This window comes from Hyperolius riggenbachi, chromosome 2 (genome assembly GCF_040937935.1).
Source record: "Hyperolius riggenbachi isolate aHypRig1 chromosome 2, aHypRig1.pri, whole genome shotgun sequence".
NCBI classification, from domain to species: Eukaryota; Metazoa; Chordata; class Amphibia; order Anura; family Hyperoliidae; genus Hyperolius; species Hyperolius riggenbachi.
In genome coordinates, this window is record NC_090647.1 from 127,922,771 (window position 1) to 127,940,929 (window position 18,159).

Sequence of the window (18,159 nt, forward strand, 5' to 3'; positions counted from 1 at the left end):
CATGCTGGGTGGGAGAAATATCTCTGTAAATGACACATTTTTTATTTTTTTTACACACAATTGTCCATTTACAGAGAGATTTCTCCCACCCAGCATGGGTATGTGTAAAAATACACCACAAAACACATTATACTACTTCTCCTGAGTACGGCGATACCACGTGTGACACTTTTTTGCAGCCTAACTGTGCTAAGGGGCCCAAAGTCCTATTCACAGGTCATTTTGAGGCATTTGTTTTCTAGATTATTCCTCACGGTTTAGGGCCCCTAAAATGCCAGGACAGTATAGGAACCCCACAAGTGACCCCATTTTAGAAAGAAGACACCCCAAGGTATTCCGTTAGGTGTATGGTGAGTTCATAGAAGATTTTATTTTTTGTCACAAGTTAGTGAAAAATGACACTTTGTGAAAAAAACAATAAAAATCAATTTCCGCTAACTTTTGACAAAAAATAAAATCTTCTATGAACTCGTCATCCACCAAACAGAATACCTTGGGGTGTCTTTTTTCTAAAATGGGGTCACTTGTGGACTTCCTATACTGCCCTGGCATTTTATGGGCCCAAAACCGTGAGTAGTCTGGAAACCAAATTTCTCAAAATGACTGTTCAGGGGTATAAGCATCTGCGAATTTTGATGACAGGTGGTCTATGAGGGGGCAAATTTTGTGGAACCGGTCATAAGCAGGGTGGTCTCTTAGATGACAGGTTGTATTGGGCCTGATCTGATGGATAGGAGTGCTAGGGGGATGACAGGAGGTGATTGATGGGTGTCTCAGGGGGTGGATAGAGGGGAAAATAGATGCAATCAATGCACTGGGGAAGTGATTGGAAGGGGGTCTGAGGGGAATCTGAGGGTTTGGCCGAGTGATCAGGAGCCCACACGGGGCAAATTAGGGCCTAATCTGATGGGTAGGTGTGCTAGGGGGTGACAGGAGGTGATTGATGGGTGTCTCAAGGTGTGATTAGAGGGGGGAATAGATGCAAGCAATGATTGATAGGTGATTGACAGGTGATCAGTGGGTTATTACAGGGAAGAACAGATGTAAATAATGCACTGGCGAATTGATAAGGGGGGGTCTGAGGGCAATCTGAGCATGTGGGCGGGTCATTGGGTGCCCGCAAGGGGCAGATTAGGGTCTAATCTGATGGGTAACAGTGACAGGTGGTGATAGGGGGTGATTGATGGGTAATTAGTGGGTGTTTAGAGGAGAGAACAGATCCCGTCGGATCTGCGGGCGATCTATTGGTGTGGGTAGGTGATCAGATTGCCCGCAAGGGGTTAGGGGCTGATTGATGGGTGGCAGTGACAGGGGGTGATTGATGGGTGATTGACAGGTGATCAGTGGGTTATTACAGGGGGGATAGAGGCATACAGTACACAGGGGGGGTCTGGGGGGGGGGGTCTGGGGAGAATCTGAGGGGTGGGGGTGATCAGGAGGGAGCAGGGGGCAGTTTAGGGTTAAAAAAAAATAGCGTTGACAGATAGTAACAGGGAGTGATTGATGGGTGATTAGGGAGGTGACTGGGTGCAAACAGTGGTCTGGGGGGTGGGCAGGGGGGGTCTGAGGGGTGCTATGGGCGATCAGGGGGCAGGGGGGGGGGGGGAAATCAGTGTGCTTGGGTGCAGACTAGGGTGGCTTCAGCCTGCCCTGGTGGTCCCTCGGACACTGGGACCACCAGGTCAGGAGGCAGCCTGTATAATAGGCTTTGTATACATTACAAAGCCTATTATATGCGTGTCATGGCGCGATCCGGGTGCTAGTAACCCGCCGGCGCTTCCGAACGGCCGGCGGGTTACAGCGCGAGGGGGGCGGAGCCAGTCGCCGGCGGCTGATCACGTCACGAATGACGCGATCGCCGCATAACCACGTCCGCCGCCGCCCCCGCCGATTGGCGTATTGCAGTCGTTTAGGCCCAGTCTTTGCCGCCGTCCATCGGCTGGGGGCGGTCATCAAGTGGTTAAGGCTGTTTCATCGTAGATCTGTTATTTTACCAGGTTCAATATGGAGTCCAATATGAGAAGGCATGTTCACCTTATCATTGTGACTCGGACATCTTTACTGCAACTATTTATTTATTTATTTATTGTATTTATAAAGCGGCAACATATTACACAGCGCTGTACTAAACTACTAAAATAAAACTTACCATATCAAACACATTAGACTAAAAATAGCCTAATAACCTTCTGTGTCTCACTTTCGCCCCTGATAATATGATTTAATAAAACAGGTTAAATAGGACTCTCGTTTGACCTTGAGAAATCTTGGAAATAGTTGCCAGCTGCTCTCTGCATCACCTGTAAATATTCTCACTGTATGCTGACTCCCTCTTGATGGTATAAAAGGAGAGACAACCAAAGCTGGAACTACGAGAGTTTGCCCCTGCAACCAACTCAGAATGTTGAGGCTTCTGGTCCTTGCTGCCCTTGTCCTCAGTGGTAAGAATATCTTCTCTCATATTTTACATTAACATTAGCTACAAAATTCTCTTGACAATATAAAGGTAGGTCTTTATAAATAAGAAAATGGAACTTACACCTAATAAGGCGGATTTATTCATTTAAAACTAGCGCAATAGTGGAGCAATTACCATGAGCAGTTACCAAATCGCAATTCTTGCTTCATTTAAAGTGAGATTAGAAGGATATGGAGGCTAACATATTAATTTTTTCTTATACTTTTAGCCATAAGCATGAAGATCAGGGACCAATGCAATTCACTTCATCTCCTGAGTTTTCTCTTGGATGATATTTTTAAATTGTCAATAAAATGCATTTTAAGCCACCAGAAAGCAAGAAAATAGTTAAAATTATTTTGATACTACTTTTTCACCTACTTTTTGGTACTTTTTCAGATGAAGGCCCATATGCAATTAACTGTTTCACCTGAGTTTTCTCCTAGGAGCTAATTTTCATCTTCTCTAAAAAAACAACAACTTAGCATTTCACAATTAAAGAAGTACCCAAATGTTAGTGAAAAAGTACTATCAAATTGATTTTAAGTGTTTTCTTGCTTGCTGGTTGTTTAACCACTTCGCATCCAGACCTTGTTTTCCCCTTATTGACCAGAGCAGTTTTGACGCTTTAGCGGTGTCCCTATTCAATCAGCAATAACTTTATCCCTACTCACTACACCTAAATGATCTATATATCGTTTTTTTCAAGACAAACCAGGCTTTCAATGGGGGGTATTTAGTCCCAAGAACAATTTTGTTTTCTAGGCATTTTAATTGAAAAAACGGAACAAAAATTACAAAAAATGCATTATTTCTCAGTTTTTAACAATTCCAGTTTAAAAATAAAAGGTGCCACAGTGATAAAACCATTCCACGAGTTAATGTCCCCCCTAATATAGTCAGATGTGCCCCGAGTATCAGCCCAACCTTCCCAGTTTAGCCAGATGTGACTCCAATATCAGCCCCCCCTGTATAGTCAGATGTGTCCCATGTATCTACCACCCCCCAGTACAGAGAGACAGTAACGCCGCCAGGATTGACACCCCTCATTATAGGCAGTTGTGTCCCCAGGATAAAATTTTCCCCATTATAGCCATATGTGCCCCCAGAATTGCCCCCCCCCCACCAATTATAGCCAGATGTGCCCCCAGTATTAGGTTACCCCCCCCCCCCCCGATAACCAAATGATCCCCCATTGTCAGATGTCATCCCCCCCAGTTACCCAGATGCCTGGCAGTTGTTTTGCACCCCCAAATCCACGCCCCCCCCCCCAGTGTGGATAGCCAGATGTATGTCCCCTCCCCCCCCCCCCCCATCAGGCTGCCCCTCCGTGCACAGATGCCAAAAAAATGTAAATAAAGCCGCCTCTCTCACCTTACCTCGTTCCAGCGATGAGCCTGCAGCCCGAGCATCCGGTCCCAGCTCTGAACTCAACCGCGTATTGCCGGTGACCCGGGTCCCAGCTTGATGACGTCATCAAGCCGGGACCCGGGTCACTGGCAATACGCGGCTGAGTTCAGAGCTGGGATCGGATGCTCGGGCTGCAGGCTCATCGCTGGAACGAGGTAAGGTGAGAGAGGCGGCTTTATTTACATTTTTTTAGCTATCTGTGCACGGAGGAGGGGGAGATGAAGGATCACGCTGTTTGCTACAGCGGTGATCGTTCATCCGCGGGGGGGTCACTAATTGGCTACAAGGGAACATGTTCCCTTTTGCCAATTAGTAAGGCAACCGACAGTGCCGGGGGGTGTACTCTAAAGCGCACCTGTTCCTGCACAAAAGGGCTTAAGGCAGGTCAGTATATCTACGTCACTGTGGCTTGGAGAGTGCCACAGCTGACGTAGATATACTGTAGTGGTGGGGAAAGTGGTTAAAAAGCATTTTATGGCAAGGTATGAAAATATCACCTTGGAGAAAACTTAGGGGGAAAAGTTAATTGCATATGGGCCGAAGAGTGCCTGGAAAGTTATTTTAAAAAGAAGATGAAAAAAATATCTCCTAGGGAAAAACTTGGGATAAAAAATTAACTGCATATGGACCAAGGTGCTCTGACTGAAGTCTGACTGGATTAGTGCAAAGCTTGTTTCAGGCTTGCTTGTTGTGAATCAAACACTACTGATGCCAGAAGATCAAAAGGACTGCCAGGCAACTTGTATTGTTTAAAAGGAAATAAATATGGCAGCCTCCATATCACTCCCACCTCAGGTTTCCTTTAAGAGTGGAAACTTTACTGGTGGGGCCGAACATCTGGTCCACTCTTATTGATATTATGTATTATTGTAAAAAGCCCCATGTACAAATAAATAGTTTTATAATTCAAACAATCTACCTGGACAAGCAAGGGCAGTACAGATAGCCCACAGCTCAATAGAAGGTATAGCCCATGAAATGATGATAATTTCAAGTTGATGCAAATGTTATGTTAATGTTATGCAGGTTAGAATGTGCAGGTGATTTTGACCTGCCCATCTCCAGGCAGAATACAATTGCATACAATGAACATGGACTTTGAGTTTATCGAAATTATTAGCAGCTCACTGACCGACCCTACTGTACAGTGTACAGTACACCTTGCACAATAAACAGTTCTTTTACAAGGGACAGCTAGTAGATGCAGAAATATGGAAAACAGTAAGAAGAAGGATGAACAAAAAAAGTGGAATTGGGAATTTTGTGTAGAATTTATATGTTTTTTATGATTTCTAGCTTCTGCTAATTTTCTCCTTTCTCTTTCTGTGTTTACCTTTACCTTAATCTATCTCTAACCCAACTTTAATCATATGCTGCCATGGTGAGATACAGGCTAATAACTTAAGTGACTCTATGAACTCCTCAGGACTTCCATTCCTCACATGTATTACACTGTATTTTCGTGCTCTCTGCTCCTTCCAATATTTTTACCCCTTTCATTCCTTAAGGACATTATTTATCTAATAAATGGCTAAAGCTACTGATTTTGCAGCACTGTCCACTTGGCAATATGACCAATCAGAATTTCCGACCATTACATTATAACACCATGGCCCATATGCAATTCACTTTTCCTCCTTAGTTTTCTCCTAGGTGATATTTTTAGAATTGTCTATAAAATCCATTTTAAGCCACCAGAAAGCAAGAAAATACTCAACATAATTTTAATAGTACTTTTTCATTTACGTTTTGGTACTTTTTTTAGTTGAAATGTTCTGGAAAGTTATTATAAATTGAAGATGAAAAATTATCTCCTAGGTGAAAACTCAGGTGAAAAAGTGAATTGCATATGGGCCCATGATCCCACTCACTTCACTTGCAATGGATTCACTCTAAGGGCCAAAGTTTCCTTCTAGGAGATAATTTTTCATCTTTAGTTTAAAATAATTTTCAGCAGTCTGTAATTGAAAAAGTACCAAAAAGTAGGTGAAAAGTACTGTTGATTTTTTTTCTGAGTATTTTCTTGCTTGCTGGTGGCTTAAAAAGGTGCATTATTTATAAGATGGGAAAATATCACCTAGGAGAAAACTTAGGAGAAAAAAGTGAATTGGATTGGGACCTAAGGCCCGTATTCAATACATTTTTTTCTCTTAAGTTTTCTCCAAGGTCATACATGTCAAACTCCGGCCCGGGGCCAAATCTGGCCCTCAGAGCCATTAAAGTTGGCCCTCGAGTGGTTTCCCCACTTTGCATTATATTTGGCCCACTCTAGACCACCATGGAAGACTTATTGGAAGCAAAGCCCTAGAACACCAGGGGAGCCACATGGGGGAGGTAGGGTGACAGCACTAAACACTAGGGAACTGTATAGTGGAGGGTGGGGGCCTCTAGACACCAGTGAACTGTATAGGGGAAGGATGAGGTCCACTACACCCCTGGGAACTTTTTAAGGGAAGGAGGTGGCCAGTAGACATTGAGGTGGGCCTGCGACTAGGTCCCAGTCTATAATTTTGGCCCACTTTGTATTTGAGTTTGACACCCCTGTCCTAGGTGATATTTTCACATCTTATCAATAATATGCTTTTCAAGCCCCCAGCATCAAGAAAGTACACAGAATAATGTTGACAGTACTTTTTCACCTACTTTTTGGTACTTTTCAATTGCAGACTGCTGAAAAGTTATTTTAAACAGAAGATGAAAAATTATCTCCTAGGAGAAAGAGTGAATTGAATAAGGGCCTAGGAGTTCTTGTTTACTAGTATTGCACTATAACCTGTCTGTATTCATACTGGAATTTATTCATATATTAATTTGTCTTAAAGGATATTGTAACGATGATGACATCCGCTTCTTTGAGGATAATGACAATGGACGTGTGGTAGGAGGAACCAATGCAGCAAGAGGTGCCTGGCCATGGCAGGTTAGTAGCACAGCTAGTGATGCAGAGATCATTGATGTGGGAAATATGTGACATCCTTCTGAGATGCTGGTGAGATGCTGTTTACAAGGAGATTACAATGGTTTTGTAATGCATTGAAACACTAATGTACACCTACCCATATGAGTAGGAATATTTTACCTGACCATCTTGGATCTTCCAATCAGGAGAAATTTATTTATGCCCCGTTCACAGTGGGGCGTTGTGGTGCAACTTTATGGGGGCATTTTACCACAGAAAGTCACACTGCATACGTGACATTCCGAGTGCATCTGCTGCAATGGGTTCCAATGGACAACAGTGTCTCAACACAGTGCAGGTAGTGCGTTACTACATAACGTGTGCATTAACAGTGGCAGTGAAGCATACCTTTAATTGACGGTATGCTTCACTGTATGCGACTTAACTACTTTCCAACCACCCATAGGCAGCGGAAAGTAGCCACGTGCATGCGCGCCCACGGCACCTGCGGGTGTATTGCACTGTGTCTCCTGCAAAACAGATCATTTAAGGAAGTGGTTAAATGTGACAGGACAGTGTAATGGTTAAGTACTCTGCCCCTAAAATAGGAGACCTACGTTTGAATCTTTCTATTCAGTAAGCCAGCACCAATTCTGTAAGAAGTTCTTGGGCAAGACTCCCTAACACTGCTACTGCCTACTAAGGGCGCTCCAGTGGATGCCTCAAAAGTGCTTTGAGTCTGACAGGAGAAAAGCGCTATACAAATATAGGAATTATTATTATTATAACGTGCAGTGCAACTTTTTTTTTCCGTTCCAGTGTTCCTGTTTTTACAGAAATGCAACAAAGCTCCCACTGTGAACCTAGCCTAAGTGGTAAATGTCTTTAACGCAATTTAGCAGTGATCCTGAAATCACCTGGAAGGCTGCTTACCTATTCCTACCTACATTTATCTTGTTACCATACTACACATTTGTATATTTATCTTCTGTAAACCCTATGCACATGAACAGGCCTGCTATAGGTACCTGTAACATTTTTTTTTTAAAAGATAGATACTTACCTTAGTAGGTGGAAGCCTCTGGATGGTCCAAAGGTATTCCGTGGTACTCCTGCGCTGCGTTGGGATTCTCTGAACAATCCTGGACATTAAAATTGAAGAGTGTACAAGTGCAAAGTATGGTCCACGCCTGTGCAGTAGCATGGGGCCACTCAAACTTTTTACTCCATTCACAAGCAGCTGAAGGCTACTTTGCAGGTGCAAACCCACTGATGCTTGAACATTGCGGCCTCACACTTATACAGAGAGGAGCATGGTCGCCAAGATGAAAAGGGTCCTGGCCGGCATCAGAAGGGTCTCAAAGGATCAGGGAAGCCAGTGGATCACCCAAAGGCTTCCCCATACTGATGTTAGTATGCAACTTTTTTCTTTAAAGTTACAGGTTTACTTTAAAGGGAACCTTGACTGTAAAAAAAAAAGAGTTTTACTTACCTGGGGCATCTACCAGCCCCCTGCAGCCATCCTGTGCCCACGCAGTCACTCATGGCTCCTCTGGTCCCCCGCTGCCAGCTAGTTTTGTTTTTGCCGACTGGGAGTCGGCCGGCCACCATGCATACGTTTATACGCATTCCTGCTGGTGCAGGAAGCTATTACAGACATGAACAAGTACATTTTTACGCGTACTTGTGGATGTCTGCAATAGCTTCCTGCACCAGCAGGGATGCCTAAAAAAGTACGCATCCCAGTCGGCAAAAACGAAACTAGCTGGCAGCGGGGGACCAGAGGAGCCATGAGTGACTGCGATGGGCACAGGATGGCTGCAGGGGGCTGGTAGATGCCCCAGGTAAGTAAAACTCTTTTTATTTTTACAGTTAAGGTTCCCTTTAAGGACTCATCTATATTAGAAATTAGTCATAGACCTAAAAGATTTCTACCAATTAGACTACATCTCTAGCTGTCTTTGTAAAGCTTCCTTCAGTTTTCTTAATTTTATTTCTTATGAATTGATTCCATGGTTTTACTTCCTAGCAAAGTTGAGTATGAACCTTCTACTATTTGATTCCTCTAGGTGTCTCTGCAGTACCTGTCTGGTGGCAGCTGGTACCACACCTGTGGAGGATCCCTCATCCGTGCCAACCGTGTCCTGACTGCTGCTCACTGTGTGGACAGGTAAAATTCTGCTACTGAGAACACCGCCTGGAGTACTACATTGTTTCCAGCAAATGTCCCTGGCTTCACTGTACCCCAAATATAGGAAAGATAGAATTAATGAGCTATTTTTAGTTTAGTTTAATTTAATTGCAGCCTAGACACTAGATAAGATCGCGCAACTGCTTTTTAAGAAGGTCCTTGCACTAAAAAATATGCATGAAACACACTGTCCATAAACGACTGTGGCAATAAATTCCAAGAGGTCTTCAAGCTTAACAGTGGGCAATCTCAGTTGCATAGGCTTCTGTGTACACACACCTCCACCACACCCTCAAGACTGGGCACTCACCCTTATCCACAGACCCTCGGCCAGATGGGTCTATTGCGCTTTGGGATACTCTAAGGCAATCCCCAGCCTCTACCGATCCACTGCTTGAACAATAGCAATCACCTCAAAATAAAAAAAAGCAATCACCTCAAAATAAAAGCACATGGCCTCTCATAGCGTAAAACCGTTCAACAAGTTTTATACATAGTTCAAAATCCACACTCACATGTCCATAGAGATATTAAGCACATAAAGTTTTATAGGGCGCCCCCCCATGCGGTGGCCGCCTGGCTGGGCTTAGATGCTAACCGTCCTCCCGGCTTCCTCAACCCTCTTCGGCGTTTGGCCTCCACGCTAGATCACTTCCTCATTCGTAACTCCGCCCAGTTTAATTTAATGTTGGAAATGTTTTCTTTATATGTGTAAATGTTTGAGACATAATGCCTGAATTAAAAAAATGTAAAGAGCATTCATGGTGATAAGTGTATATAAACAGTTTAATACTATTTTTATTATTTTTATTATAGATCTATATAGCAATAGCATCTTAGAGTCAAAAAGGGAGACAACATGAATAATACACAATTTAATAGAAATGCTGGACAGAATACATGTTTCATGGGCCAAATGTGCTTGGTTTTGCAGTACAAATTACTTTCTCTCCTCTGTGGATTCAGCTGCTGTCCACATCAGTCAGGTGTGGTCATGTGATGTACAAAGTAGGAAGAATAATTGATGCCTGAGCCACAACACTGGGACTCTACTGTCCCACTGCTGCCCCTTCGCATAATCCCCCACACTAACAGGAAAAACAAATATGTAGATATTGGTAGTGTTAAACTGATAATATACAAGATTTATTGTTGTTAAATAAAGCGTGAGTGCACCTAATGGGTTTTATCTGAGCCAATTGGCCTCACCAGGCTTCAACTGCTGGAACACCGGATGGCTCCATGTGACAATGCAGCGCACATACATGTATATTGTAGGCAGGGAATATGGTGACGGAGGTGCCCCAGAAGTTTATAGGCAATGTGCCTGCTATGTGTAGCTGCAGTTTGCTATTTTATCGGGTGCCTCTGGTGCCCAAACTTACCCTCATAGGCACAATTAACATAGGCACCTATGGGCATGCCCAAACTTCCACAGCACCTGATATTTCATGTGTTTGTGGCATTACTTGGACAAAGGCGGCAGAGGACATTGGTAAATTTATGGTGGGGGGTGGGCCCTTAGAGCTAGACATTGGTTGGGGCTAGGCATGCATACAGGGTCAGTTAGCGCTAGGCATCAGTAAGGGATTTGGCTATGGTTAGGGTCGGTTATGGGGGGGGGGGGGGTCGGTTAGGGTTAGGATTCGGTAGTTGGATCGGTTAGACATCGGTAGGGGGTCAGTAAGGATTAGGCGTCGTAGAAGGAGGGCTTGTATGAGAATAGGGTTGGGTTTAGCGCTAGTAAAATATCAGAAACATTTACCAATAATATACTAATGGAATGACCAATGCCCAATAGTACAATATCAGTAATTTTACCAATATTCAATAGCGGCTATTTCCGGTGCCCAAATTCCCCTGTGCCCTTTTTGCATGTAGACAGGGAACACGACTGCATTTGTACTACCAGAAAATGGGGACCTACTCACTGAAAACTTGCTAAGCTAATGCTATGTAAGTGTGTATTTATAAAGATTTAATGCGTTACTGAATGCATACATGTTGCTCTTTTTGATTGGCAGAAAGTGGCAAGTAGCAGAAAAAGTCATCCTGTTTTTCTTCTCTCCTACCACAGCGCGCTTACTTTCCGTGTAGCACTGGGAGATCACAGCCTCAGCGCTAATGATGGCAGTGAGCAGTACATCTCTGTGTCCACCATCAGGAAACACGCCAGCTGGAACACCAACAACGTCGCTGCTGGGTAAGGAGTTGAGAAGATGAAATCCTCCCACTGCCTGCTCCAGGGAAGAGCACCACCCAGTCACCCTATTCATTGATGATGCCCAAAACTGATTGGAAATGTATCAGTCAAATATGTGGGGGTCAATGTATCATTGAGAGATCCAATCAAAGTAACTCAGTCTTCAAGGAATGTCAACTAAGTATGGCCACCTTTAGTAAATCACACCCTTAGTGTCATCCCTTGCCTAAACAGTCATCTCAAAGCTATGTATACAGTTTATACCTCAACCAAAATTTTCATATGTGAATGTGTAAATGAGTCCCCCTCATCTGACATCAATGATCTTTGACCCTTTCAGCCAGGGACGTAATTAGACTTAATAGGGCCAGCCTGCAAAAATGATAGCATGGGGCACCCTTTGTCCCAGAACCCCACGGGATTGAGAGCCAGCAAATGACAGCAGAGAGTGTTCTGCTGTGAAGCAGCCTCTGGAAGCCGGAAAACATTACACACGCTTCTGCACATGTTTTTTGCGAGTGAATAGGGAAGTTTCTATGCTAATTGGCTGCACTTGCAATTGGGGAGAGGGGGGTGGAGGGGCCCACATACGATGGTAGGGGTTGCAGGGGTGATTGCTACTCCCGTGCTTTCAGAAACTGTGCAAGTCTGATCACTCTCGCACAATTGTTGTTATCATTCTATTTCCACCCAGGAGTGCCACTAGCCATCTTCTATTCCGTTTTAAATTCAAGCTTTTGTCAAATAAGAAAAGACTGTTTTTAACGATCTTTCAAACAGTCACAAGGAATGGTTGTGTAAAGGGAAAACGGTTGTTTAAATCACAAGGAATGGTTGTTTAAAGGTGCCCATTAGCGGTACAATTTTTTCACCAAATGCGATCTTTCGATGTGATTATTACGATCGAATTGTATAGAACATTCGCTGTTCATGAAGGCAATCAATAAGGAACCGTTCTTTAGCCGAGTGCTAAATAGGATAATATCAATCAGAAAGTTGTATTTTATGATCAAATTTGAAGGAAAAAATTGGTCAGTAAATGTGAACAATCGATAATTGCCTTCCGATTAGAAACGATCATTCAAATCGCATTGAAAGATCGCATTTAGTGAAAACTGTACCGTTAATGGGCACCTTAAAGGGAACCTAAGGTGAGAGTGATATGGAGGCTTCTGCCATCTTTATTTTCTTTTTAAGCAGTGCAAGTTGTCTGGCTGTCCCCCTGATGCTGTGTCTCTAATACTTTTATCAATAGACCCCGAACAACCATGAAGATCAGGTGCTCTGACTCAAGTCTGACTGGATTAGTCACATGCTTGTTTCAGGGTTGTCGTTCAGGGTTGTGATCAACAGGACTGCCAGACAACTGGTATTGTTTAAAAGGAAATACATATGGCAGCCTGCATCAGGGCCGGGCCGAGGCATAGGCTGGAGAGGCTCCAGCCTCAGGGCGCAGTGTAGGAGGGGGCGCAGAATTCATTCAGTTGTCATTCCTAATTGTGTTTGAAGCAGAAAGAAATAAGAAAAGGGGATACATGGCAGTGACTGCAAGCCAGATAACTAGATATTAAGGTGTTGGGGAGGTTGTGGGCCCTGTGGCGCCTCTTAGTCTAATAGCAATCAGTGTGTGATGGCTGGGGTGGCAGGGATGGAGGGGCGCACTTTGGTGTCTCAGCCTTGGGTGCTGGAGGACCTTGTCCCGGCTCTGGCCTGCATATCACTCACCTCTATTTCAATTTACAAATTGATTTCAAAATGTGATATAATTTTCAGGATCCATTAATATATCGGCATGGTTGTGTAGTGGATAGTACGCTCGCCTTTCAGCGCTGGTTCCCTAGTTCAATTCCCAGCCAGGGCACTATCTGCACAGAGTTTGTATGTTCTCCCTGTGTCTGCCTGGGTTTTCTCCTGGCACTCTGGTTTTCTCCTAAAACATACAGATAAGGTAATTGGCTTCCCCCTAAAAATTGGCCCTAGACTATATTAGATATATATTTTAGACCTATGAATATAGTATGGATTATATTGTGAACTTCATTGCGGGACAGTTAGTGACATGAATGCATAATATGTAAAAGTGCTGTGAAAATGTCAGTGCTGTATAAAAACCATATAATAATAACAATAATAGAGTGTCATCATTTTAGTGGAAGAAAAGTAACAAAGGCTATTTAGTAATAGTAAGAGTCCTTTTTTACGACCCTATCTCACTTGCACTGCATTGCAGCACTGGATTAATCTCATTATGTGATATTTTCTATGTTTTACAGCTATGATATTGCTATCCTGGGGCTTGCTTCCAGCGCTACCCTGAATACCTATGTGAAAGTGGCTACTCTGCCAGCTGATGGCGCTATCCTGGCCCACAACTTCAACTGTGTTGTTTCAGGCTGGGGAAGAACCAGCAGTAAGTGTTCATCCTATTGTGAGAAAATGTCTACATTTGGGGGAATGTTTAGTGACATTACAATGACATTTACTAGATTCAGTTGAATTGGTGAAATCTAGCAAATACAAGTTACTCAATGGGATGGATCAATCTCGCCTACACTTTTTTTTAGAACTCCAGGCAGTTTCATTTTCCTAAGCCCTGAATAAAATTGTGCACCCCAACTTTTGCTATTTAAAAGTTAGTAAGATTTAAAGAGACACTGAAGCGAACTAATTTTGCCCATTTTACCCAATAATTCGCTTCAGTGCTCTCATGACAAGTAAACCGCCAAGTCCCCGCCGCAAAGCGAGGGCTGCAGAGTCCCCAAATCCCCGGGGGACAATCCAGCCGGCATTTCCTGGAAGGGGCAGAGCTTTCAGCTTCAGCTCTGCCCCTCCTGATGTCAATCGCGGCGGATCGCCGCCTCTCCCCGCCCCTCTCACTCTTCCTTTACAGAGAGGGGTGGGGAGAGGCGGCGATCCGTGCGTTGATTGACGGCAAGAGAGGCAGAGCTACAGCTCATAGCTCTGCCTCTCAGAGCAGCAAAATCCACGTACAAGTTGGTCGTGGATATTTGCAGAGGGATTTAGGGGCTCTGCAGCCCTCGTTTTGGGGACGCGTCGGTTTACTTGTCATGAGAGTACTGAAGCGAATTATAAGGTAAAATGGGCAAAATTAGTTCGCTTCAGTGTCTCTTTAAAGGAATACTGTAGGGGGTCGGGGAAATATGAGTTGAACTTACCTGGGGCTTCTAATGGTCCCCCACAGACATCCTGTGCCCACGCAGCCACTCACCGATGCTCCGGCCCCGCCTCCGGTTCACCTCTGGAATTTCAGAATTTAAAGTCAGAAAACCACTGCGCCTGCGTTGCCGTGTCCTCTCACCTGCTGATGTCACCAGGAGCGTACTGCGCAGGGCTAGTATGGTCTGTCCCTGCGCAGTACGCTCCTGGTGACATCAGCTGGAGCCAGGACATGGCAACGCAGACGCAGTGGTTTTCTGACTTTAAAGTCTGAAATTCCAGAGGTGAACGGGAGGCGGGGCCGGAGCATCAGTGAGTGGCTGCGCGGGCACAGGATGTCTGCGGGGGACCATTAGAAGCCCCAGATAAGTTTAACTAATTTTCCCCCGACCCCCTACAGCATTCCTTTAAGTGACAGAAAAAAGGTATAAAAATTAACAGCGATAACTGACATAAAACTCTGTGGATACCCATCGCCTAATGTAATAAGGAGTAACCATGTCCATATACCTGCAGAGTAAGATAAAAAATGATACAGAACTACTGTATAATAGGCAATCAAAATTATATTTGTGTAACACAAGCCTTTATTTCTGTGCAGCTGGTGGTTCTCTGCCCGCCATCCTCCAGCAGGTCACTCTGCCCGTTGTTGCCCACGCAACCTGCTCCACCAGCTCCTGGTGGGGTAGCACTGTGAAGACCACCATGATCTGCGCTGGTGGTGATGGAGTCAAGTCTTCTTGCAATGTGAGTTCTATTTACCTGTTTTCCTACTGAATGTGTACAGTACAAGAGCAGAAAAAAGGGAATATATACTCATTATTAGCTTTACTCTGTAAATTGGTACTCTTTATTTATACAGTAACAATACAAAGTACTCTATGGGTGTAAATGTAAAAAGGGTGCTGCAATAATCTGGGTGCCAGGAATAGCCGCAAGAAGAATATTGGTAAAATTACCAATGTTGTACTATTGAGCTCTAACTAATTCCAGTAGTAGAATATAGGTACCGGTAATTTTTACCAATATTTAACTATCACCTAGTCTGACCCAACTCTCACTTGAACCCTCCTCTATTAATGCTTAACTCTAACGACCACCCCAACCTATCCCTAACCCTAAATAAGCCCTCTCACCTCTGCCTAACTCTAATGTATCCCCCAACCTAGGCCTCACTCTAAAAGATCCCTCCAACCTAGTCATGATCATAATTAGTTCATTACAATAACGCAAAATTTTGCGTACATTTTCACAGTTACGCCTATATGTAATTTAGATTTGTAAATTCAATTCATTTTGCATAGTCATTCGTAATTTTGCATAAAATTTTGCGTAATTTTCGTTTAATTTCATGCCGACTTTAGCAGTGAATAGCAAAGTCCCCATACATGCTACTGACACTAAAATTGCTACACATGTTAAGGAGAATAGTCGGTACAAGTCAAAAAAATAATTTCCCCAAAAGATCTTGTAGTTTTTGAGAAAATCGATTAAAATGCAAAGAAAAAAATTGTTTTTAAATACTCTGAAAAATTAGTTTAAAAAACATTTTTCTTTGCATTTTTAAAATCGATTTTCTCAAAAACTACAAGATCTTTTGGGAAAATTATTTTTTTTGACTTGCACCGACTATTCTCCTTAACATGTGTAGCAAGCAATAGCATGTATGGGGGCTTTGCTATTAACCGCCAAAGTCGGCACAGAATTTTGCAAAATTACGCAAAAATTATGCTAAATTATGAAATATTACTATTACATACGAAATTAATTACAATTTTCTCTGAAATTTCGCATTACGATTATAATGCATAATTGCAAATTTCGATGCAAAATTTCAGTCTACCACTGCTCCAACCTATGCCTAACCTTAAAGGACCCCCCCAACCTATGCTTAACCCTGAAGGACCCTAAACCAATATCTAACCCTAACACAACAAATAGGGGATGACATTTTACTAGACTATCCACATGCGTATTTCAGGTGTGTGGTTCAGACACCAATGTCTGTCATTAGTGCTGCCAGGCAACTGGTATTGTTTAAAAAACAAAAAAAACAAATCTGGCAGCCACCATATCCTTCTAACTTAAAGGGAACCTTAACTGAGAGGGATAAGGATGTTTCCTTTTAAACAATACCAGTTGCTTGGCAGTCCTGTTGATCTCTTTGGCTGCAGTAGTGGATGAATCACAGACCTGTAACAAGCATATAGCTAATTCAGTCTGACTTTAGTCAGAGCACCTGATCTGCATGCTTGTTCATGGGCTGCGGCTAAAAGTATTAGAGACACAGGATCAGCAGGAGAGTCAGGCAACCGGTATTATTTTAAAAGGAACATTCAAATCCTTCTCAGTTTAGGCTTCCTTTAAGGCTCCCTTTAACTCTGCCATGTGGAATTTCTCCACATCCAACTCACTTAGGCCATGTTTACATTACCAACGCAGATGGCCGTGCATTCGGAACCGCAACGGGTACGAGCGCACGCCATCTGCATTTGCATGCTTTGCGTGGCCTGGACAGCCATGCGTTTGGGCAAAAAATGTGTGCAGCATGCGTCCGCGGACCGCACTGGTCTACAACGCATGCAGTGTGAACATCAGACAGTGCAGTCTATGCATTTCTAATGTCATGCATTTCTGCCTCCCACATGCATTGCCGAAATACGGACGGCAACGCGTGTAATGTGAACGAGGCCTTATACTTCCTGTTTTTTACTAGCTGGTTTTATAAGCCAACTGATTATTTCCACTTGTCTTTGCCAAAGCTATTATCACATATAATAAACCCTGTCAGCCAATCATTATGTAGCTATCCCCCTTGCTATATAACACACTGTGAAGCTAGCATACATTGTGCAGTTTGTGTCTTCCAGATACTGAGCTCTATCTGGTCTCCTAACTTGAACCACTACATAATAGACAAGTAAATGAGTTCAGCCTGTGTACATTGTGTCACTGAGGACACATAGTGCTGTATCTTTACTATTGTCATTTAAAGGGAACTAGTGATCGGAAAATGTAAACATGTTCTCTTTTTTTGTTTTCTTTCTTCCCACCTCAGGGTGATTCTGGCGGACCCCTGAACTGCTCTGTCAGTGGTGTGTACCAGGTCCATGGTATTGTCAGCTTTGGCTCCTCTCTTGGATGCAACTACTTCCAGAAACCATCCGTGTTCACCAGAGTGTCTGCCTACATTACCTGGATCAACAGCGTAAGTACCTAATAGACTTTGATCAGACTCCCTGGCAGTCTTGTTTTTGTTTTTATACTTTTATATAAGTACATTAAAGGAAAACTCTAGCCTCACTAACACTCATATTTATCTGTGCTGATTCCATTCTCCATGCAAGAGCTTTAACTAGCTTTAGTTAGGCTTTAGGACTTAGGGCTTGTTCACACTATGAGCATTTTTGGCCTTTTACAGCAGAGTACTAGTATTTTTAGGAACAGTTTAAGTACAGTTTAGGTCAGCTGCATTACATTTTTGAGAGAATGATAGTGGGCAAAAATTGATCAGACAGTCCATATAGTCTACAGTGTTTCCTCAAGGGGCAAACCCAACTGGTGTAGGGACTAGCCGTTCCTCAGATGAATGGCACAAATCCACTCCAAACTGGCCAAGGACTCTGTAGATCCATTGATTGGTACAGCTTATCCGTACTATATGACTATGGTAATGACTTACAGCAGTCTAGTGTGTATACTCACCACCGTTTATGTTTTTGTTTTCTTTTAGAACGTCTAATTGGGAGATCCTTCCTGGGCCATTTCTGACAAGCAGAGACAAGCAAACTTACCATGTTAAATGCAATTTTACTAGCAAT

General features: G+C 43.4%; 1 protein-coding gene across 2 annotated transcripts; it reads left to right on the top strand.

Annotated features, from left to right (window-relative positions):
- Positions 1-2,401: 2,401 nt before the first annotated feature.
- Positions 2,402-18,159, top strand: LOC137545778 (chymotrypsin-like elastase family member 1). 2 transcript variants are annotated; one of them, XM_068267376.1, is made up of 8 exons: positions 2,402-2,441; positions 6,691-6,788; positions 8,837-8,937; positions 11,036-11,161; positions 13,435-13,571; positions 14,940-15,085; positions 17,397-17,546; positions 18,072-18,159. In XM_068267376.1, exons 1-8 carry the CDS (start codon positions 2,402-2,404, stop codon positions 18,078-18,080), a joined length of 807 nt encoding a protein of 268 aa, XP_068123477.1. In that variant the 3' UTR covers positions 18,081-18,159. The 2 variants fall into 2 exon arrangements, with proteins under 2 accessions (XP_068123477.1, XP_068123476.1); XM_068267375.1 differs by lacking the exon at positions 18,072-18,159 and having other exon boundaries at positions 17,397-17,558.